General features: G+C 36.4%; 1 protein-coding gene across 1 annotated transcript in view; it reads left to right on the plus strand.

Annotated features, from left to right (window-relative positions):
- plppr2a (phospholipid phosphatase related 2a) overlaps positions 1-22,732 on the plus strand; it is a gene marked incomplete at its 5' end in the record, with an annotated part of 62,974 nt that extends 40,242 nt beyond the window's left edge. The window contains 5 exon segments of the mRNA NM_200456.1: positions 12,864-12,984; positions 15,452-15,702; positions 16,553-16,729; positions 18,894-19,021; positions 22,204-22,732. Of these exon segments, the coding sequence (NP_956750.1) occupies positions 12,864-12,984; positions 15,452-15,702; positions 16,553-16,729; positions 18,894-19,021; positions 22,204-22,312 (786 nt within the window). The 3' untranslated portion in view covers positions 22,313-22,732.
- Positions 22,733-25,906: the final 3,174 nt, after the last annotated feature.

Consider the following 25,906-nt stretch of genomic DNA (forward strand, 5'->3'; position numbering starts at 1 on the left):
GCCTTGCCTTCGGTAAGCACGTGCAGTCATGAATAATTAAGACACTGGCTCTAGTCATAGGAAAAGAAAACGCCGCTATGAATAATAAGGAGAAACCGACATGTAATCTTTGCACTTGCAGTTTTGTGCTACGTCACCAATTTTGATCCTGCCCCAAAAATCATTTTAAACCCGGAAGATGAAATCAGCTGACAAAAGCTCTAAATTATCCAGTTTTCCTACTATTAAAGCTGACAGGTGCTAACATTGTCTTAAATGATGCTCAACACACACAAATCTGTTAAAATCTCAGAAAAAAGTACTCGAGGGTTTCTTGAACCTCTAAGGTAGCAGTTTTGTTTTGTATGTTTATCAGTGGTGAAAAGAGTACTGAAAAATCATACTCAAGTAAAAGAACAATTACTTGCCCAAAAATAGTGTAGTGCCCAAAAAATGTAGTGCGAGTAAAAGTATCTGTTGTAAATATTACTCAAAACATGAGTAAAAGTAGGCCTTTAAAAGTACTTAATTCTAGTGAGTTTTACACTGTGAAAGGTTTGTGCACGTGTGTGAAAACGTAACATTCTGTAGTGTATTTAGTGATAGCTTAGGGCCCTTCAGTCATCATTAGGGTGATTGCGTGTGAAGATCTTCTTGGACATTTTCCAAACATGTCTTGAAAGTGTTCATTATGACGAACAATTACTATTATTTGATTGGACTGGAATCGCAGGACTGATTTTTATAGCCAATCACCATAGACAAGAAAACATGTAGTAGTGACTGAAACATTAGGCCTTTAACTTCTCTCTTGTAAAATCATTCAGAGTTTTAATGAGATATATCAGGGGCTGGATGCTTGGCCATTTTGTCTTATCTATTAACCATTTGGAGGGTGCTATCGCAAATAGACCTGTCAGACGAACGTCGCTCACTTTAACGTTAATTTTGCCGAATAACTGTGCTCATCACTGTGTGACAAGCTGTTATTATTTACTGAAAGCATTATGTAAATAATATATATATATATATATATATATATATATATATATATATATATATATATATATATATATTATGTAATCAATATAACTTATCTCTAAGACAACAACAAACTCCGCATCGGATGTCATTTCCTCACTGTAAATGCTAGCGCTCAGTTTTTCTCTGCAACTTCGCTGTGCACGCATTTTGAATGTTTACAAACTGGTAATTTGTCTATATGTTAGGGAAAATATTAAATGCATTTATTTTAAAAAGAGGAAAATCAAGAGAAACAAAATATACATAAAATTTTGTTTACATTTTGTAGTTTGCAATTTTTTCCCAATATTTTGCATGAATTTTAATGTATTATCTTTACTATATTCCTAAAGATGTTTGATTACTAAAATATTATTTTAATAAATATTTACATTTAATAAATTTGTTTAGTTGAAATGCACCAAAATATCTGACCTGTTTTCACAGAGAAATGGATAAAAATATTCATTTTCAAAATGGGGTGTACTCAATTACGCTAAGCACTGTAGTTTATATATTCTAATGAACAGCTAATAAATTGATAATAGGCATGTAATAATAAGCCGCTAGTTGATAGTGAGAAAAAGCTGCTTTATATTTCTGGCTAATTCAGGTGTAAGTTGCATGTAAACAGTCTAAATATAAGCGTTTGACTGGAGGGTCACAGCGATCCCTCCTGAGAAGCTGGAGCAGATGGCACAGGCTGCTCCAGGCCTGAGAGCGCTGGCATTTCAGCATATGTCTGAACTGTGCACCTCTCTGCGCTGGCACGAGCGTCCGCTCACAGCCTCGGGAAACAGTGAGCAGGTTTGGGATCTGTTGTGCGTCACAATAAAAGAGGAGACGAAAGCAGCGTCAGGCCTCAGGCTTTCATTTTGTTTCATCCGATATTAGAGCAAAGCATTGTTTGAATGAGGGATTCTAGTGGTTTTGAAGCTCGGGAAAATGAACAGAAGTGTAGATTTCTTTCTATATTCAATTCAAGTTTATTTGTATAGCATTTTTTATAATAATTAGCGTGCACATTATTGCATCACAATCAAATAAAGTTAAAGTCACAATCAAATATAAGTTATTTCACACAGACATACTTAACCTGCAATTTTATTTCATATAGATGATGACTGTGTACATGCAGGGGTGCAACTACATATTTGCTGGGGGGTATGCGGGTTCAAGTTTTGCGCCCACATAGTAAAAGTAAAATTACACTAAGCATGTTAAGTCACAAAGAATTACATCTCATCCCACCCCAAATTTCTTTTCAATATCATTTTCCTCAATAAATGATTATATCACCTTGACATGCATTGCTTCTTTTTGCACATCTGTGAAAACAAAATGATAGACATGTGAGTCCTAAAGGGCAAAAAAAAAAAAAAAAACATAAAAATGTAATCACTTCTCATATGCGAGGTGTAAGGTCTGTCTTTGCATGAACAATTGACTGAAACTGCTATCACACCTCTCACAAAGTGAAATAAGAAAAAAAGACAAAAATGTTTAGTGTAAAAAATAAAGACAGACAAACTACCTGAAATGTTCTATTTTATCAAAATGTTATAGGCAAACTTTTTTTGGAACTAAATTAAAATAGTTTTTGTGCAAAAAAGTTACCAAAAGGCCTGATTTATCAATATGATACATAATACATTTATAAAAACGTGTATATGGTATGAAAATGGATCTTGAAAGAAGAATAAATAAACATCTCAGTTCCAAAAAATGTGAATATTTTTACTATTTGTTCATGTGTTCATATGGGAGAATTTTTAATCCAAATATTATTTTAGATTTTATCTGAAACATATTGAGGTCTGTCCTTACAAAAACATACATTTTGCGTGATTCTCTTATTTTGGCAAAATAATTAATTAATTAATAATAAATAAAGAAAATTTTTCAGTTTAATGTATGTATGATCTGACAGTTTGTTTTGATAAAAATTTTAAACAGTACATCACAGTTTCACAGTACATCTGCATAAACCCTTTACACCTGGCTGTGCGACTGCATGTCATTGTTTTAAATGATTTTGAATGAAAACGTATGTGCCAACGTTTGCAACTGATGGTATTTTTTTATTATATTATATATACAAGTATTTTGTTACACTCAAAATAAACATTTTTAACAAAACATTTTCATTTATGTTTATTATTTGAAAATTTTAATAAGGATATTTTCAATAATAGTTTTGGCACAATGGCGCCCTTGCATGTGTGGCGCCCCTATGCGCCGTATATACTGCATACCCCCTTTTGCGCCACTGTGTACATGTTTAATGAAGTGTATAAGTGCATCAATGCTGCTGCACATTCTCTAGAGGCCTCGGTATGGGCATCTCCTGGTGGAAATAGAAAACAAGGAAAATAATTAGCATAGCTGCTGTTCAGTATTTTAACAGTACATATTAAATATCAATGCAAACTGGTGCATTAAGACAGGAGGAGTGTGTGCTACAGGTGGTTTGTCAAGCCCACTCACCTGCATGGAGCACACTCATGCATCAAATCGTTATGTGATGCATTGTGTGTATGCTTTAATAAAAAGATGGGTCTTTAATCTAGTTTTGAACTGAGAGAGTGTGTCTAAGCCTCGGACATTATCATGAAGGCGCCAAAAACGAGAAGGCTCGACCTCCTTGAGTAGACTTTGCTATTCTGAGTACTAGCAGAAGGGCTAAGTTTTGAGATCTTAAAGAGCGGGTTGCAGATGTGCAGAAATGTGTTGAAGCATTCTTTAGATAACAATTTCTAACAAATGATTTAGATCAGTGTTTCTCAACTGGTGGGACTTTTGGGTCACGGGAACATTTTCAGTTGGTCGCAGAGTGTGTGGTCAAAAAAACAACAAAAGTTTAATTTTTAACTTATTTTGCTTATATCGGACTTTTATTTTGAAGTGCGCACAGGACAACCGTACCGTTTGACATGTAAAATTTCATTTATTATATATAGCAACAAATATGTCGAAGCGCAAGTACCACCCTGATGATGTAAAGTGTGGATTTACATATATTGACGACAAAAAAGGCTTAAAACGTCAGTGTGTAGTGAGGTGCTCTCACAAGAGAACATGAAACCTTCTAAATTAAAACAACATTTTTGAAACCAAACATCCCAGTTGCAAGGACGAACCTGTGGACTATTTTCAAAGACCACTCCAAGACCAGCTGAGGGCATCACAAAAGTTCAGTATATCTTCATGTTCAAAACAAGTACAGGCTCTCACATCTTACTGTGCTCACTAACAAAAGCCAAGAAAGCCCACACAATTGCAGAAGAACAAATAACTGATGATTATTATAAAAATAGTTGATTATTTTAATCATTTTACTTTAATTTGCTGGTTTGTTCTGTTAAACAGGATCAGAGTTGATGTTATTAACAGTTCAGTTTAGTTAAGGGTTTCCAACCAGTTTGAGTTTTTGTTCTCTTGATCTGATGATTTTCTTTTGTGTACAAAGAAAGAAAGAAAAAAAACTCAAGCAACTCAACACAAAAGAGGGCTTGTCTGAGAGTTAAATGGTAAAAAAAAAAAAACTCCTTTGCGATGTTCATGCTAAAAAAAGTGCCCATAGGAAATGAATGGAAAATGGCAAAATTCTAAGCCACCAGATGTCATCAATCACCACATTTTCAGGTTTTGGTTGGCCTAACCTTACTTCAGTAATATTTATTGCCTAAGTAAACAAAAAATAGCTGTAACATAGAAAATAATCAAATTTTTGCATAAAATATATCTGAAAATATTTGATAATTACTAATTAATTAATGAAAATAATCATAATTTTCTTTTTGTTTATCTGAGTGGTTCAAGACTTGGCTACTTTTTCCCATTTTAGCAAATAGAAAAAGAAAAAAACTTGGACTTGATTAAAATTTCAGCACCATAATTGCTCCCATATAGCAAACGAATGGGGAAAACTACATTTTATTGTATATTTTTGTCTTCTTATTTTGACATTTTTTATACAAATTTTAAGCCATCAGATTTCCCCAAACGAATACATAAACAGGGTTTCCGCAGGGTCTTGAAATGTTTTACGTTTCAAAAACAAAATTTTAGGCCTTAAATTATCTTTAATGTACAAAAAGTTTGTGTTGTAGGTCTTAAATCATTGTAAACAGGTGTTAATTTTCCTGTGTCTATCGGGCCAACCAATCATCAAAGATCCTTCTAACACTTTAATTAGCTTCATTACAATAACATTTGTTTATAAGTTCTCCATAGACTGTGCATAAAGTGTTTTTGAACTATTATTTACTAAATTTTGCTTGTTTTGACGCATTTTAAATGTGTGGTTAAGAAATAACTCTAAATTCTAATTAAAATTGATTAAATCGCAAGTTAATATCTTTTTAATTGGCCCAACCATGCCATTAGAAAAATCCTTAGCGTATAACCCTGTATAAGCCTGAAATTTGCATCATAATGGTCTAAAAAAGTCTTAAAATTTGACCTGATGAAGTGGTAAATATTTGTATTCTCTAAAAGACAGTAATTAAAATGATAATTGTTTAAAAACAAAAAAACTGGATCACACCTAAAACCTTCATGCCACATAAGAAAAATAAAGAGCTGCAATACGAAGGGTGCTTAAGGGTGGATTAGAAGTGATAGTAAAGGCATTTATAATTGTACAAATATTGTGTTTAAATAAATCAGGTTCTTTTGAATTTTTGATTCATCATGTATACATGTATCTCCAAAAGTAAGCAGCACAACTATTAAATAAAGCTATAATATTCCTTTCGTGTGCAGTGTGTAAGACGGTTCAGACTTCATATTCTCCCACAAAAAGTGATTTGTTTACAAATATAGTTATTCTGTTCATAACACTGTAAAAATAAGTCATCCTTAAGCCATGACAGCATGTTTTTATGTTAATTCAGCTTATTTTAATAACTTTTTAATTTTAAAGTTATACAATTTTTCACTTGATTATTAAAATCAGTTTAATTAAGAAGATGATCAATGTATGTGTGTTTAATTTTCATTCATTCATTCATTTATTCATTCATTTTCTTTTCAGCTTAGTCCCTTCAATAATCTGGGGTCACCACAGTAAAATGAAACGGCAACTATTCTAGCATATGTTTTACGCAGCGGATGCCCTTCCAGCTACAACTTATCTCTGGGAAACACCCATACACTCTCACATTCACACACACTCACTACGGCCAATTTAGTTTACTCAGTTCTCCTTATAGCGCATGTCTTTGGACTTTGGAGGAGAACAAGCAAACTCCACACAGAAATGCCAGCTGACCCAGCCGAGGGTCGAAACAGCGACGTTCTTGCTGTGAGGCAACTGCGCCACCCCGTGTTTTTTTATTATATATTTTATGTCATGTGTTTATGTGTTTTAAATGGTAATTATCTTGTGCTCGGTTGTTGACTGCAGACTTCCTCCTGACCCTGTCATGTCTTCAGCCGAGAGCCGCTGTGGTTTGGAGATCTGCTTTCTATTGTAAACTGACGTGAGAAGCGTGAGCCGCAAGGCTAATCAGCTGTGACCGACTCAGAGCTGATAGAGAAGATCCAAAGACAGAGCTTTAGCACATCTAATGGTGCATTATTCACACTCGAGCTGATGTTCACACTTCCACTTTCATAATCCACAACATCATTCCAGTCGGCCATTAAAAGAGTAATTCAGCCAGAAATGAAGATTCACTCACCCTTGTGGTTGCAAACTTTCTCGCTGTCTATGAGTCATATGGCCGAGTGTGTGTGTGTGTGTGTACGTGTTTTTGTGTCATATCAGGACACAAATCTGTATGATGACATGGGTATGACACAGGTATTACAAAAAGGAGGTGAAATGTGAGGACATTAGTGACGTCCTCATTTCTCAAAATGCTTATAAATCACACAGGATGTTTAATCAGAGAGTAATGCTGGACACTGACTCCGGTGATGGTTGGGTTTAGGGTAGGGCGGGGTGAGGGCAATATAATATACGGTTTGGACAGTATAAAATGAATGGAAACCTATGTAATGTACCCACTTTCCACAAAAACAAACGTGTGTGTGTGCGTGCATGTGTCTGTGTGTCAGTTGGTGGAATGAACTCCCTAACTGCATCAGAACAGCAGAGTCACTCGCTACTTTCAAGAAACGACTAAAAACTCAACTATTTAGTCTCCACTTCACTTCCTAATCTGCAATTGCCTCTTTGAATATCACACTAACTGTACAACAAAAAAAAAAAAATACTAATACTACTAATACTTCCCTTCTTAGACTTTACAGACCTGAAACTTGCCTATAGCACTTATTCATTGTTGCTCTCAGTTGTGTAAATTGCTTCCTTGTCCTCATTTGTAAGTCGCTTTGGATAAAAGCGTCTGCTAAATGACTAAATTTAAATGTAAATGTGTGTACGCGTGCGTTAGAGCTGCACAATTCTGGCTAAAATGAGAATCTGGATTTTTTTTTTTTTTTTGCCTAAAATAAAGATCACAATTTTCTCACCATTCTGTAGATGTAAAATAAAGGTTAACATGAGTGGGCTATTAATGTTATTCTTAAACATGTGGTAAAACAGCAATAGGCTTTGTGTAGCTGTACTGTTGGTTAAAATGCAAAATTTTGTACTGTATAGACTTGAACAGACTTTAGATTTGTCCTGGTCATGCTGATGATAAGTCTGATGTTAAATTATTGTGTTTGAGACATATACAATCTGTAGTTTCCTGCTTAAAATCTGTCACTGACGTGATTTTCATGAATACAGAAGACTGGGTGGGTATTTTTGCATTTCGGCGGGTTTTGGATACTCTTTGGGCTGGAATCAGCCAGCTACATCTTTCAATACTGTGTTCGCTTTTGGTTATATTTTCTCTGCTAAGAGCGGTTCACTTCCCACTCGACTCCCAAACGATCACTCTGTGCCACAAACTGAATGTTATTTACAACTGCATTAACTGTAGTTCACAGCTTATGCAGGTTCTGTTTACTAAAATAGACTTCATTCAGAGGCGCCCGCAGTCACTGCGGTAACAGCTGACGGTCAGCTCACATCACGTCTGATTTTGCGGTCGCTAATACATTACATGAAGACAGAAATGACATTTTTGGGATGATTTATATCGTATAAATACAGCATGTGACTCTTTCAACAGCATTTGAAGGTCTCCATGTTGCTGAACAACTTATGTAAAACAATGTGAAGACTTGTGCGGCCACCGTTGCTTCTCTCCGGAAATTGTAAATATGATTGACAAAATCGTAGAAATGCTGGATTAAGATCGTTTAGGAGGTAGAATCGAGATCGCAATCTTTTTACGATTAATTGTGCAGCTCTAGCGTGTGTGCATGTGTGTCACTTTCCGTGTGTATGTCAGGCATGTCACTCTATGTCAGTGTGTGTGTGTGCGGATCAGTGATGTGACTCACCATCGTGTGTGTGTGTGTGTGTGTGTGTGTTTGTGTGTATCTTTATCTTTTATTTCTTGCATTATGGTGCTCAAATGTCCTCACAAGTATAGCAATACCGGGGAATTCTGACCTTGTGGGGACATTTTTTTGGTCCCCATGAGGGAAACTGCTCATACGTCACACAGAATGAAGTATTTTGAAAAATCTACAAATATTAATGGGGGATAGAATATACAGTCTGCACAACATAAAGGTCATTACATTTATGGATAAAGAAAGCTGTACACGTGTATGTATGTGTGTGTGTGTCAGTGATGTCACTCTCCGTCAGTGTGTGTGTGTGTGTGTGTGTGTGTCAGTGGTCAGGTGTTATTCTGGGAGATGTGTGTGAGGTGAGCGGTGTGTGTCTGTCTCTCAGTTCCTCATCTCTGACGTCTCTCTCTGTCTCTCAGAGTTTGTGTTGCTGGATTGATGTCGGTGTTTTTGCTCTCTGATTTTTTAACTCAGTATAGTTGAGATGTTGTTTTGTTTGAGCCTTAGGTGACAATAACTCCGCACAACACTTAAGTTATATCAATGTGAGGGTTGTAAAAACATTAATAATCCAGAGAATTATTAATCACTGTCACTTTTTCATCTACAGGGCTCAGCATAATTGAGCACACTTCAGTTGAAGATGAATATTCTGATCCATTTCTCAGTGAATATAGGTGTATTTTGGTGCATTTAAAACAAAACAGGTTTATCAAACAAGGATGTGTGTTTGGATATAACTCGCTTCGTTATTATCATTCATTTATTAGTTTACTGGAAATTAGAACTGAATTTAAAAAATAGTTTTGAAACAAATCTTTGCGCCTAACAAACTAAATTAAATATGTAGGCTAATGGATGTCTTCAGTGGAGTGCGTAGAACACCGTTTCCTTATCCACTAAAGTAAAGTAGTAAAAAATAAAAGTAAAAAGAAAGTAAAGTGGTCGAATGGAGGAGGCTCGTTCTTTATTTTCGCACTGCAGATGCTCTGTTTAACTGTTTTCTCACTAGTGAAGCTTTCAGTTTTTACGCTTACAAAGTCCGCCATGTAAATAGCAAATGCATGGTGCGACACTACTGACTCTCAAAGGGAATGGCAGATGAGACTGATTGGTTTAATGGACGTCATGCTCAAAACACACCCAAAACTCAATAAGAGAATAAGCACAATCCTGTTAGACCATGCGCCGGGGCGCAGAGCGGATTTTTCCATCCTTAAAATAGCAAAAGTGGATTTGGACGTGTTTTTAATGCTTTTGCAACATGCGCTTTACACTGTGTGTCTAGATATTTAAAATAGTGCCCCTTGTGTTTTATTTAATTTGTTTAGTTTTCCAACACTCAAATAATTATTTTTTCTGTTTGTTCAAGCTACTTATGTAAAATGAGTTAAACCAACACAATTCTTAAGGTGTTTGTAGGAAAAACTTAATTGTTTTATGTTCCACCAACTTAAATTTGGGTTAGATTAGGTTAACTTAATCGATTTGTGTTGGGACAACATGAAGGAACTGTGTGGAATCCAGCATTTTTACAGTATATTTAAAGGCATGGTTCATGTAAAAACATAATTCTGCTATTGTTAACCTGTTTGAGGTTGTTGAACACAAAAGACGATAGTTTAAAGAACGTTGGAAACACTCTGTAGCCATTGTGTTTTCCTTTTCAATGGCTATAGACTATGAACATTCTTCAAAATATTTATCTTTTGTGTTCAACAAAAGGTGGTTTGAAATCATTCAAGGGTGAGGACATTTTTTATTTTGGGTTGAACAATCCCTGCAAGGATGTGTTTTCTTTCAACTTGAATAGTTTTGTTCAAGGCACTTTTATTTGTCTATAAATCATTCACTGGTTCTGAATGCAGCTTGCTATACAGTATCTGCCGGCAGAATCTTGTGTTCTGCTAACAAACATCTCTTTATGGTGCATCCCAAAGAAGCACAAAATCACTTTCAAGCTTTAACATGTAATGCTATACATGCTGGAGTATTGGAGTCTTTGGCTTTTTTGAAGAAATGAAGAGTTGTGGGCAAAGTTGTTAGCCCTCCTGTGAAAACGTAATTCTTTTTTAAGTATTAATTTTTTTCAACACATTTTTAAACACAAGCGTTAATATCTAATTTCTTTTGTTTTTTCTTGACCGTACATAATATTTTACCATTTATTTATTTTTTAGCAGGATACCAGTAATAATCAGCTTTTTAAAGACTTCATTAGGAAAGTCATTGGACAACAGTGGTTTGATCTGTAGCAAAGTCCCTTTAAGGCAAGCCATTTCACTTCCCGACTATCTTTGAAATGCCTTTCGGGCAGTAAGCTTGAGCGTTCTGTTTGAATGGGGAAACATAAAATTCTCCAAAACAGGACGTGAATAAATAATCTGATGGCTTTTTTGAGCTGAAACTTTACAGACACATTCTGGAGACACAAAATAATTTAATTTAATTTAATTTAATCTCAGAAAAGGGGTACAATAGGTAATATTAGCTTAACAAATTGAACATAAAATGATCAAGTTGTCCCCAAAAACTCTCCAGAATTGTGTTGTTTCAGCTCATTTTAAATAAGTAGTTTGAACAAACAGCAAAATCCATATATTTTTGGTGTATGGAGGGTCACAAAGTTGTCAGATTTCATCTGAAATGATTTAATTTGTGCTGAACGAATGTCTCAGAGGTTTGGAATGACATAAAGATAATTAACCACTTAAACTCTGCGGACCCGGTACCGGGTCCGTGATGTCATCGACTTTTGCTTTCAGATTTAAAGGGCTAGCGTTGCACCAGACCCCCGTAAGTGGTGTCGTTTGAAAGTTTAGAATCTATATTTTATGCACATATGCATATGCACACATCACTTTGGTTTTTATTCTACTGTATAAAAGTTATTTACACTTAAATACACAGTATTTTGGATACCCGAGCTGGGTATTTTACATTGGTTCATTTTCATATTTTTTTATATGACACATGTACAAGTTATAGCTCAAATGAAAGCTCTTGCCGGTGCTCATACAGTTCTAGCATTCTTTTTACTGAATTATATTTATATGCTAAACAGTTGTTGAATGAATTGTGGTGTTTCCATGGCGCACAAATGTAAACAATACATTCATGATCAATAAGCAGCCCCAGATAGCACAGACAGCTGTCATCTCTTACCTTATGCTGTGCCCTTCAGGGCCATTCTCCTCTGTTTTTGAGGTGATGTGCATAAGTAATCCTTTTATATGTCTGATGTGGTCCAAACACAATGAATTATGTTTGATCAAACAAAAGAATAGTGAAATATGTAAACAAGGATCGGTCTCTGTGGCTTGTACAGCACCTCTCATCAGTTGGAATACAATAACTTTGCATAGATTATGGTAGAGACCTTTTTCTTTTTTCCTATGATTACAGACATGTGCAGGAACCACCAAAATTAATTACAGCACGCTAGACTACACAGAACCTTAACGGTACACTTTCAAATTTGAGTTTATTTTTTAAAACTTTAAAGTTAAACTTTTTTAGGTGTTTATTATAACACAGACAACATATACAGATATTTTAAACCCTTTCAATAGTGTTTTATGAAAATTCAAAGGGTTTTCCTTAAAATGATACCAAATTTTTGCATTTACACCTCTGCATGTGGATTTGGGAAGCTTTTAAATTTGGGTAGGCAAAATCCAGGCGGAAATCCCAAAATAGCAGCAGAGTTTAAGTGGTTAATCACAGAATAAATATTTTTGGGTGAACTAACCCTTTAAGCCACTTCAGATAAAAGTGGCTAAATGTAGAAATATAAACGTAATCACTCACCAATCAAATTTGTGTATGTTACTGATCAGTATGAACACCCATACTGTACAGAAGTGGTTTGTCTATACTGTACCAAAGCAGAATTAGTCACGATAAAGAGCTGTTACTCATCGCAAGCGAGTCCAAGGAGATCAGAAATAATGAGGTTTTGCTGCTGGCATTTGAGAACGGTGAAAATGAGGAACTTTCAGCAGCTCAGAATTGAAAATATCGAGGAGGCTTCGCAAGAGTAGGCGCACGTTTCACCGCACTCGCTTTTCTACCAAATGGAGCTTCAGAGGTGCCAAACGAATTCGGCTGGTGGATGTTTTGCAGAAAAGCTTCAGTGTGTTTAAAGATATAGTTCACCCCAAAACAATACAAATTCTGTCTTCAAGTACTTCATTTTAATGTGCTGAATAATCTGCGCATGTCATCAGGAAAAAAATGGTTTGTTCTTGTAATCTTTAATTGTCAATCACAGAAGTCAATGGTTACCGGTTTTTAACTTTCTTCAGAATTTCTTCTTTTGTGTTTAACAGAAGACAGAAGCTCATAAAGGTTTAAAAGCAAGTGAGAGAGAATTGATAGTGAGTAAAAGATGACTTTTGGATGATCTCTTATGTTTGCGTGTGTTTTGTCCTCCTCAGATTTTGGCTGGTGAGGTGATGGTGTTTTTCATGAGGGCGGAGGGCACGCAGGAGAAGACAATCGTCACTGCAGACTGCTGTTACTTCAACCCTCTGCTGAGGCGCATCATACGCTTCCTCGGTATGCTATGTCTACATAGGCCTGTCATAATAATCAATATATACACTTATCGTGAAATACTTGAAGATGAGCTCACTGATTTTTTGGTGCTGCAGTATATATTTACAATTTCTCAAATAACCTTAAAGTCATTTTACAATGACATTTACATTCTACCTCACTGTTGTTAAAGTTCATAATTGGGCATTTACCTAATCGGACATTTACCTTTTTAACATAAAATTATAACTATAATCTATAATTATAATTATAATCATTATATAATCAGTGGCATAAAATAATCTCAAAATGACAATAATATTGCTTATTGCACAACAGTTTCTGTGACAATATACAACAAAAATTCTGTATCGTGACAGACCTACATCCACATTCACTAGAGATCATCACAACGCTGAATATCATTCAGGACGAGAGCTTGTAAACTAGAATAAGGATTTCAGGATCTGGATCACATTATAAATGCATCAGAAGCATTAAAGTCTTTTGAATGCTCTAAATTGTGCTTGCTGAAATTTGTCGTCAACTTTTAAGCATTTTACAGTTTATATCAAAATAAAATACTCCTGTAGTGTTAGAAATCCAATTTAAGCATATTACAGTTTTTCTCAGTGGCTTTGGTGCACTAATAGTTTTGAGAAATGCATTAACTGTTGTGCAAATGTCAATAGTGTTGTGAAAAAGATCACTAGTTATGATCACTAGTGAATATTGCCATATAAAATAAAAGTTCAGTTTGATTGTAATTGCATTTATGAATAATAATGTGAACACCAACATTATTAAAATATTTTGTATAAAAAAAAAAGATTTTCCTAGTTTTTTTTGTTTTTGTTTTATGTTGCATATCTTTGTATTGTTTTATATTATTTGTGATAGTATAAATATTGTCCAATATTATTGTTATTTATTTTAGTATTTTTACTTTAAATATGGTTGCAATTATTTTTGGTGAAAAAAAGAATTTAATATTGGTATTCATTCATTTTCTGTTCTGTTTAGTGCCTTTATTAAACTTTAATAATTTATTAACCTCCATGCAGCCCTATTATTTTATTTATTTGTTTCATTTAGTTTATCTTATTTTATTTGCAAATGATGGCCTATAGTATACGTTGTGTTATTCTGTATTTGAGTTATTTACAGTTAACATTTTATTTATGGTAACTAATGAACATGAGGTCAAGTATTATAAATATAATTAATTTTAAATACACAGATATGGCCTCTGTAGATGGATGGATGGACGGATGAATGGATAGATGGATGGATGGATGGATGGAGGGAAGGAGGGATAGATGGATGGATGGAAAGATAGATAGAACAATATATAGATGAATGGGTATAGATAGATAGATGGATGGATGGATGGATGGATAGATGGATGGATGGTTGATTGGATAGATAGATAGATAGATAGATAGATAGATAGATAGATAGATAGATAGATAGATAGATAGATAGATAGATAGATAGATAGATAGATAGATAGATAGATAGATAGATAGATAGATAGATAGATAGATAGATGGATGGATGGATGGATGGATGGATGGATGGATGGATGGATGGTAGATTGAATAGATAGATAGATAGATAGATAGATAGATAGATAGATAGATAGATAGATAGATAGATAGATAGATAGATAGATAGATAGATAGATAGATAGATAGATAGATAGATAGATAGATAGATAGATAGATAGATGATGGATGGATGGATGGATGGATGGATGGATGGATGGATGGATGGATGGATGGATGGTAGATTGAATAGATAGATAGATAGATAGATAGATAGATAGATAGATAGATAGATAGATGGATGGATGGATGGATGGATGGATGGATGGATGGATGGATGGATGGATGGATGGATGGATGGATGGATGGATGGAGGGAGGGAGGGAGGGATAGATAAATAGAGGGATAGATAGAGGGATAGATCGATAAATGGATGGTAGATTGAATAGATAGATAGATAGATAGATAGATAGATAGATAGATAGATAGATAGATAGATAGATAGATAGATAGATAGATAGATAGATAGATAGATAGATAGATAGATAGATGGATGGATGGATGGATGGATGGATGGATGGATGGATGGATGGATGGATGGAGGGAGGGATGGATGGATGGATGGAGGGAGGGAGGGAGGGAGGGAGGGATAGATAAATAGAGGGATAGATAGAGGGATAGATCGATAAATGGATGGTAGATTGGATAGATAGATAGATAGATAGATAGATAGATAGATAGATAGATAGATAGATAGATAGATAGATAGATAGATAGATAGATAGATAGATAGATAGATAGATAGATAGATAGATAGATAGATGGATGGAGGGATAGATGGATGGATGGATGGATGGATAGATAGAGGGATAGATCGATAGATGGATGGATATTTGTTTTGTCTGTGTTTCTTAAGTCTTTCATCTCTGCTGTTCTCTCAGGTGTCTACACCTTTGGCGTCTTCACCACCACTATCTTTGCGAACGCCGGACAGGTAGTGACAGGAAACCAGACGCCTCACTTCCTGTCGGCATGCAGACCAAACTACACAGCACTGGGCTGCCATTCAAACCTCCAGTACATCACCGAACGCAAAGCCTGCACCGGAAACCCGCTCATAGTGGCGTCTGCCAGAAAATCCTTCCCCTCCAAGGACGCAGCGCTCAGTGTTTACTCTGCAGTGTACACTGTGGTGAGTTTAGTGAACCTACAGCTGTTTCAATATCTGTGAGTGCTCACTTGTAGAGGAACTGACACATAAACAAAAGAGCGCATCTATGAGCCTGCAGTCTCTCAAACACAAATGAAAATTGAAAAAAAAAAAAAAGGTTTAGCCAATTAAAATCAATTTACCGATTACATCTGTGTTATCATACGTGTTAAAGGGTTAAGTGTTCATGTTTTTGCTTTAATTATTCAGCGATTTCTCCGTGCGCCACTAGAAGGAAGCCTGCGTACCACATTTTGAGAAGCACTGAGCTAGAACAAAGTCATAACCCTCAAGACTCATAAAATGTTGCAATATATTTGCTTAAAAAACATTACCAATGGAAAAGATCCAGTTTTCACATGAATGATAGTAACATTTATGTGATTCTTGACATTTTTAAGCAGAAAGACGTTCTTGCTTGACTAGATTCACCTGACAGAAACATGTTTTACCAGTTTAGCTTGGTTTACTCTTAAGTAGAGCACTATCAACGTATTTAAGCTTAACTTGTGGTCATTGGTGTCTGTGCAAAAAACTGAACATTATTTACTACATTATTACATTTGATCACTACAGTCTGTAGCTTTTATGAAGTAAAAAAAATAAAATAAAAAGCAACATTGAAACTTATAAGAGCACAGAGAAAGCTCCCAAATTGCCATTTGAACGTGTGAATAGATGAAAAATATTGTCAGTCAGTCCTTATTTGTTTAGAGAATATTGTATTGTTGAATATAAATGGTTCATGTGTGATCAAACAGTGCGGCAATATTTATTTTTCAGATTGTTATGTTGTGATTTTATCTTCAGCACTGTCTGTTTGTGCTTGCAGATGTATGTGACGCTGGTGTTCAGGACTAAAGGGACGCGTCTGACCAAACCCACACTCAGTCTGACTCTGCTGTGTCTGGCCATGTTGGTGGGTGTTGTTAGAGTGGCTGAATACCGAAACCACTGGTCGGACGTCCTCGCCGGATTCTTCACCGGTGGAGCCATCGCTGTGTTTCTGGTGAGAGCCTGATTAAAAGCATTGACATGACATGATAAATGATTGCATAGGCATTTAAATAAATACCTTGGACCACAAAACCAGTCATACGTGTCAATTCTTTGAGATTTATACATCACCCGAAAGGGAAATAAAGAATTGATGTATGTAGGATAGGACCATATATGTCAGACATACAACGAATTTAAAAATCGATTTCAACTTTTGAGATTTTTTTGAGTGCAAAAAGAATAAATTATTGAGAAAATCAACTTAAATAAAGTGCTTGTCAATGCACATTACTAATCAGAAATTAAGTTTTGATATAGTTATACTATTTTTTTAATCAAATAAATGCATTAATTTAATTCAATTCAATTCAGCTTTATATGTATAGCGCTTTTACAATGTAGATTGTGTCAAAGCAGCTTCACATAAATGGTCATAGTAACTGGAACAGAGTTGTTCAGTTTTTAGTGTTTAAGTTCAGTTCAGTTCAGTTTAGCTCAGTTCAGTGTGATTTAATCATTGCTGAGAGTTCAAACACTGAAGAGCAAATTCATCGATGCGTTGTTCTACCAATCCTGAACCGTGCGAGGCAGTGGCGACAGCGGAGAGGGAAAAAAAACTTCACCTGATGGTAGTGAAGAAAAAAAACCTTGAGAGAACTCAGTTGGGCACGACCATTTTAATTTCTCTGCTGGCCAAAGTCTTGTGCAGAGCTTCAGTCGCCTTGGTGGAGGCTGGAAGATGGCCTCAGCGAAGACTCGTCTGTCCATGGTGCGTCGCTGGAATCAGACACATGTTCTCCACTCCCCATGACCATCAGCGCAGCAGCAGCTCAGGATATGGCCTGGTCCCGGATATGGAAACCTTGGGATCATCTCGTCGCTGGTCTTGGATCCAATCAGTGACTCTGCATAATCTGAGGACCTCGGGATGAGTATCCCCAGGTGAAAATAGAAAATAAAGAGAATAATTAGCGTAGCTGCTGTTCATAGTGTATATAAGCAAGATGCAGAAGCCAGTGTGGAACCCGCTAGGTGATGCATTGAGTGTATGCTTTACTAAACAGATAGGTCTTTAATCTAGTTTTGAACTGGGAGAGTGTGTCTGAGCCTCGGACGTTATCAGGAAGACTATTCCAGAGTGTAGGAGCCATGAAAGAGAAGGGTCGACCTCCTTTACTTGATTTTGCTATTCTAGGTACTACCAGAAGCCCTGAGTTTTGAGATCTTAAAGAGCAAGTTGGATTGTAGCGAGACAGAAGGTTGGTTAGATAAACAGGAGCTAGATTATTTAGAGCTTTATAGGTGAGAAGTAATATTTTAAATTCAATACGAAACTTAACAGGCAGCCAGTGTAAGGAGGATAAAATTGGGGTGATATTACTGTTATGGTCATCATCCACACCCAGTGCTTAATATGTGAATTGCGAGGTCCTGGAACAGATTGGGGTAACGGATCCGACATGTTACCCGAGGATGGAGAGGTGTCACGCTCAAAAAAAAAAAGGAGTGGGGTGGGGGGTTTGATGGCGGAGGGCTGTCGCAGACGAAAAACGAAACTGAAGAGCGGGGGGGTTGTCGTAGACAAAAGTGAAGACTGTATATGACTAACTATATAGTATAGTCATATTGGGGTGATATAAACACACCCAGTCCTTTTTTTATTTTTTTATTTAACAACATAAAAACGGTGGATCAATTGGAGCGGTTTTGAGACTGACCGCAACTTGACGTAGGAGTGCAGCCAACAAGAAAATGAATAAATAATAAAAAATTTAAACTGAAGCTAAACTGGCACACTCAGAAGAACCATAGTATTAATATTAAATCTTAAAAAGGGGGTAAACTAGTAAATTTGAAAGGATATTAATAAATGAGTTGTACCTGATATGAGTAACATTGACTTAAAATTTGCTTTTTGCAAATTGTTACAAGGATTTTTTAAGAGATCTTTTTTTCGGTGTAATTTTGACTTCAACTAACTAAAAATATGAAGTTAAATTGTGTGTAAATGCAACAAATTTGTTGATTAAACTAATTTAAAAGAATTGTAGTCAAACATTTGTTGTCATGACTGTTTACTATTTACATTGTACTAAAATCCAAACAATCCATTATTTCCTCCACTACTGCTTTTCTTTTTTCTCTCTGTCTTCTTTCTCTCTCCATTTCTCCAGGTGACATGCGTGATCAACAACTTCCAGCAGACAAAGCCTCCTCCCCCGGCGGTGCGAGTCCAGCGGCCTGAGTCTGTTCTGGGCATGCCCATGGTGGCGCTGCCCTGCGTTGAGAGTCCACTTGAAAAGTTAAGTGGCACTCAGGTAAGGGGTGGGAGCGGGTTAGTAGCAGGGATGCACACATAAAGGGATGGATTACGACCCACCCTGTCCTTCTGTTTTTGACCCAGTGGACCCTAATGTGACTCCCAAGACCCACCCAGCCCTCCTCCCTTTACTAGCATGTCCAACCTGCACAACCCAAACACCAACCACAACACCCTGCAAATCTGGAGGACTGACCGGCCCTTTGCTTATCCTTGAAGAGAGACGTTTCTGTTATGATAGAGTCATTGAGAAGTGTTTAGAGCGTATTATGCCACTGATTGCTCAAAGGGCTGATTGGAGGTTAACATCTCTATAAAAGTGGACTGTGTAGCTTGTGGAGCTTCAGAATTGATGGAGTTCTCCCCCCGTACTCCACTCCAGGTGTGAGTTTCCCCTTTGTAGGCCACGCTCATCCTCCTCACTTTTGGAAATACTTTGTTTTTTTAGTTCCTCTCTTCCTCACCTCGATCATACAAGTCATCCCCTTTTTCTGCCTCAATCTTATATTTTATTTTAGTGATGCACTGAAATTTCTGCAGTTTTCAGTTTGTTTTTTTCTGCCGAAATGGCTTTGGAGGGCGGAAAGTCATTGAGTGAAATGGTGTAGTTTAAATTAATTCTTATCTTATCTAAGGGCGTTTTGTCTGTGTTAATGTCTGGTTCGTGCACACAGTGTTGCAAAAACGTATTTTGACCTTGGAATAGGAAAAATAACAAATAAATTCCAACTTTTTGGTATTTTGCATCTTAAAAATGTGACTCTTTCTTGCAATTCTTAGTCTGAATTGTTAGATAAACTCTGAATTGTGGTGAGAAGTCATATTTGTGAGTTTATATGTAGCATTTGCACGTTTATATCTATAAACTTGCAGTTCGAAGTAGTTTATATTGCAGTTGCAAACTTAAACAGAATTTCATTAATATTTATTTTAACCAAATTCATACCAATCTGAATTTAAATGTCTGCTAAATAATAAATAATTACAAATGACTCCAATTTTTCATTTAAATTCACCTTGGTAAACTTTCCAACATCAAAGGTTGCAATGCAACAATCAAGGTTCTATAATGCAATTCAAGAGCATGTAAATACACACATCATAAGCTACAGGCGGCTTTTTAATACTATATATTGTTTACAATGCACTTTATTGTACATTCAGTGTACACTCTTAGAAGTATAGGCACAAAAGCAGTCACTGGAGTGGTACCTTTGAACTTTTTAGAAGTTAATATGCAAACATTAGGTCCTAACATGTACAGTTGAGGACAGAATTATTAGCCCCCTTTGAATTTATTTTTCTTTTTTAAATATTTCCCTAATGATGTTTAACAGAGCAAGGGCATTTTCACAGTATGTCTGATAATATTTTTTCTTCAGGAGAAAGTCTTATTCGTTTTATTTCAGCTAGAATAAAAGCAGTTTTAATTTAAAAAAAAAAAAACGTTTAAGGTCAAAATGATTAGCCTCTTTAAGCTATATATTTTTTCAATAGTCTACAGAACAGACCATCATTATACATTTTCATACATTTTCAACTTGCCTAATGACCCTAACCTGCCTAGTTAACCAAATTTACCTAGTTAAGCCTTTAAATGTCACTTTAAGCTGTATGGAAGTGTCTTAAAAATATCTAGTCAAATATTATGTACTTTTATCATGGCAAAGATAAAATAAATCAGTTATTAGAAATGAGTTATTAAAACTATTATGTTTAGAAATGTGTTGAAAAAAAATCTCTTCTCCGTTAAACAGAAATTGGGGGGAAATCATTAACATGGGGCTAATAATTCAGGGGGGCTAATATTTCTGACTTTAACATGTACTTTTAAAATACCAATATGAACCCTTTTTGAAGAGGTACTGCCCCTTGTCAATTGACAATTAACATATTAATCATAATTTTAGTAATGATACATAGAATCAAGTGAACAAACAGAAAAAGTACTTGTCAGTTTATTACCATGTTTTTGCGTCGTAATTTACGACACCATCCCAGACGATATATCAGATGTCAATAATAAAATATCAATAAACTTTTAAACATAAAACGTTGTTGGAGGAAACGTCAAGAGCGTCAAGGAAATCATACGTCATAGGCAAGGCAAGTTTATTTATATAGCACATTTCATACTCAGTGGCAACTCAAAGTGCTTTACATAAACAGGAATAAAAGAGACATGTATACATACAATAAAAACAAATAATATATAAACTGATGAAAACAGCGTAAAGACAAACGCTAAGTTTTTCTATATTTCAAAACACCGGTGTATCATATTTTCTCACTTTACTCTTGGACTTCTCCATTCTGGTGATCACCCCCCAAGCCCCCCACCCCCTCTGTGGATTTTTTTTTGGTACCTATTAATCTCTTGGACGTCTACAACAAATTCGATTTTTAGTCAAACGTTATAAAAGGTCTTGATCTCAGCCAGAAGCCAGGGACTTTAACCGCACCGCAACAGTTATATGTGTTGAGCCACATCTCGGATCTCACTTATTGTAATTACGCTGCTATATCACAGAGACAGATCTATCAGTATGAGGATGGCCCAAGTTAAATCTTTTAACTGCCCAATCAGACACAGTTTTTCCATATTCCAAAACACCGGTGTATCATATTTTCTCACTTTACTCTGGGACTTCCCCATTCTGGTGATCAACCCCCTCTGTGGACTTTTTCGGTACCTATTAATCTATTGGACATCTCTGACAGTTTTGATTTTTAGTCAAAAGTAATACCCCACCCCCTATATCTCAATTATATTATTTACGCTGCCATGTCATACGAAGCATGATACGTCAAGGAAATGTATGATGCAATTCAAAAGCAAGCAAAAAATGAATCACAAAATACAGAAAACTGTTGCTTTACACATATTTTTACAGCATATAAGCTGCCTTAGTTTATTTAATACACACATATACACGTTTTTAGATGCATTGGTTATTAAATCAATTTATTTATTTAGTGGAATAAAAAAAAACAGGTTTGGCTAAATGAAAGCTTTCAGTTCTCCTGTCATACATTAATTTCGGTGCATCACTAATTTTATTCTATCCGAACGCAGTTTCCACTTCAAGTCTTGGTTTCTCATCCTTTCTCTCTCTCTCTCTCTTTCCCCTCACACTCTCTCTCTCCCCCCCCCCCCCTTACAGACTCCAAGGGGATCTCCATTCACTGAGATCACATGACCATCAGCCTCATCGGTTCCCCGTCCCCCCCGATGTCCTCATACCGTCTCGCTCCATTTCCAGCGAAGTCTAGACCAGCCGTCCCAGCACGCGCACCACTGCGCCGCCCACTCCGCGGGACGCTCCAACAACCTGCAGCGCTCCTACTCCACGCAGGTCTAGATTTCCACACCTCCAACCCCTCATCCTCCATACTCCTCCATGCTGCCGATAGGGCCTCCACAAACCGCTCAAACAAGCACTTTTAGAGAGCCTGCTCCAAGAACGCAAGAGACCATGGGCAGGCGTCATGGTCTTGCCGGAGAGTTTGTTTGGACTGTGGGTGGAGGATGCGCACCTGCTCAGACCTCTCGAAACCAACCCGACCTACTTCCTGGGGAACCGATGAAGAAATCTCGATCAGCTTTTGGCTGACTCGCAAAAACTTGATTTTTACTGAAAGTGTCAAATGTTTTCGTTCTTATGTACTGTAAATACATTGTGTTTCTTGTTCGAAGCATGTCCGTTTTGAGTCACTCTTTGTTTTTATTGTCTAACACATTCGCACTCCCGACTTGTCACATATTGATGCTCAATCAGGACTCCTTCATGTCAATTTGTAATGCTTCGGGAAGCCACCTAGTGTCATTTTACAGTTCGCAGTGTTCTCCAATGATTTTGGATGCATTAAACAGTTTGCATGTACAATTGTGACAGATCGAGCACTACCACTGTGTGTGTCGCCGCCGCAGGATAAAGGGATTAGTAAAATGTTTAAAGGTGTAACAGCAGTTTGCAACAATGCCGCCAGGGGGCACAAAGGCACAGGTTGTGAACAGAAAATAAGACCGAAATAAACTGTAGGTGGAATGTACAGTTTTAACCTAAAAATGACCAGTCTATCAGATGAAGAAGAGCCCGAGTCAGAGATTCAAGGTTTAATGAAGATAGTTTGCAGATTTATTGGCCAGCTTCAACACTCGCAGTGAGTTCGTAGCTCAAAACAACAACAATTATACTCTCATTAACGTCATACATGTTGATGGTTTAACCTGATTGGTTAAAACACAGATAGACGTAGAAAATTTCCATGTGTGTGTGTGTGTGCACATGCAATTCGTAATGGAGAAGCGTTGGGCGATGTCGACCAATTAGGCATTGTACGATGTCTAATGCGAAACATCGCGATGGACGATGCCATACTTGTCGTAGGGGGTGGTGAATAGATTTTTTGTATGTGTCAATTTTTCCATGGGACTCTGGCATGAAGATCGATCTGTGTTGTTATAACAGATAAACCTGGTTGGTAAAAAAGGTGCCCAACCCACAGTATCTGAGGTTTTCACTAAAATTACTAAGCACAAGCAAAAAAGCAGAAGATTGAGGCGATGTAGTGACGCTGTGACACGCTACTTGATAGATTCAAAAGACATGTTTGCAACAAAGTGCTGTCCCACACTTTAACCAGCGAAGTCCTCATCGAGATCTGCTTTGAGTAACGAATCTTTTTCCGATAAAATTAAGTTGAATGGTTCATTGGTTCAGAAAGCTTTATTTTACCATCACTAACTACACATACATGTAGCAACGACGCAAAGCGCAAGCTCTGTGATTGTTCGGGTTGGTAGTTATGACAAGTATGGGCAATGCTGAGAGCCACGCAAGCCCGATGGAGCGAGTGTTTACAAGTGTTGAGTCCCAAGAAGGAGCTCTAGATCAGTGGTTCTCAAACTGTGGTACGTGTACCACTAGTGGTACGAGGGCTTCCTTCTAGTGGTACGTAGAGGAATTAAATATGTCATATGTACATGCTACATATTTAAAAATCTATCAAAAATTATTTTATATATGAATATGATAACATATAGCCTATATTTATGAGGTCCAGGCAACATTTCCAGGTGTTGATAAATAGGCTACTACATGTTAATACTTTACATTTAGTACAGATGTTTTTTTTACCATTTAAAAACAATAACCTGTAATTTTTAACGTTTAAAAGCACATTTTAATTTAAATGTTGACGTTTTTAGTTTTTTGTATTTATTTTTTAAATACAGTGTTAATATTCAAACTATTTATACGTTTAAAGTGGCTGACAAAAATAAATAGGAATTAAAACAATAAAATAGTAGGAATTAATCTGCCTCGTTTTGGAAATGTGCAGAGCTGTAGCTGCTTTACTGGGCCTACTACGCTACTTTATTTCAATACTGCTCATTTTGGTGGTACTTGGAGAGACAATTTTTTTCCGAGGTGGTACTTGATGAAAAGAGTTTGAGAACTACTGCTCTAGATGAAAACTTTTGTTTTGTGTTTACATTATGATTAAAGTTGTTGCACGTCTGCCAGATCCCACATCTGAATGAGCGAGTTTTAGCTACTTTTATATTAAGGTAGAAAAAAACTAAATAAAAACCCAACATCCGCAAAGAAACTGGACACAAAGGAACATAAAAACCTACTGTCAGCCAGCGCTTCGGAAGTGTTATTGTGGAGCGACACAAACAGCGCACAGAAGTTTAATAGCACGGCTACATGCAAGGCAGGCGCCGTGGGTCCCACCGATCACTTGACGCATAAGAATAAATCAGCCTTAAAAGTTGAGTTGCATTTATTTATTGCTAAAAACATCCATATAAAAGACGTACACAGAAGTCACGTTGCATTCCAAGTCCTATAAAGTCATACAAGTAATGCAAATAATGGAGTCATTCATGAGACTTAATTGCTGAAAACTATTCGTTTCCCATTTGCTGATCTCCTCAGATTTATAATGCTCCAGCACATTAGCGTGATGCGATTGGTCATGAGACACAGAGGAAGCCAATAGCAATCGAAAACCGAAGTCGATGTAAGATCCTTTTTTTGGCTGCAATATTTACATTTGTGAAGCAGCACAGCAAATGGAGATGGTGATCACTATAATGCTGAGGTCCACACAATCCATTTGTGATGGGGCAGCATGAAGGAATTAGGTTGATGTATTAGTTTTTACAAATTTAAGTGGATTGAACATAAACCAATTAAGTTAATCCTAAAAACCCTCAAAAATTGTGTCATTTCAGCTCATTTTATATAAATACTCTCAACAAACAGCAAACATAGGTTTTTTGTTTTTGACTGCCATGGTAGACTTGGAACGTTGATATATTTTCAATAAATTGTGACTGTATATGCATCTTTCTTGCTGTATCCTTTGTTTTATATTGACGTAGTTAAGTTTAATGCTAGGAGCCAGGGTACGTGCTCATACAGTAAATGTATTCCTAGAGTAATGGAAACAAAATAGTTTTGAATTTACTTTAGGAAAACTCGCACATCAATAACGGCAAAATATATTCACGTATGTGGTCACAATAAAACTGCCAGTGAATTTTGCATCAGCATATTGATTCCAAAAGTTTATCATGTTTATCAATGTAAGGCAAAGGCATACCCCAAGTCTCACAGAGTGACAAGAATGAGTCCTGACTGAACATCAATAGAAGTGACGAGTTAGGAGTAAGACTGTGTTGTTTTCAAAGCAGTGCAGTGGAATTTTCAGTGGATTTGTCTTTGAGCTATACTCACTTTGCACTTGAGACGAACTCATCAGCATATGTGGACAATCTGTCAGTGCACATCAAGGAAACAGTCCTTTGAGACGTTCTTGATACCAGCTTTTATAATGCTTGGATTCATCGGA

Source organism: Danio rerio, chromosome 3 (genome assembly GCF_049306965.1).
Source record: "Danio rerio strain Tuebingen ecotype United States chromosome 3, GRCz12tu, whole genome shotgun sequence".
Lineage (NCBI taxonomy): Eukaryota > Metazoa > Chordata > Actinopteri > Cypriniformes > Danionidae > Danio > Danio rerio.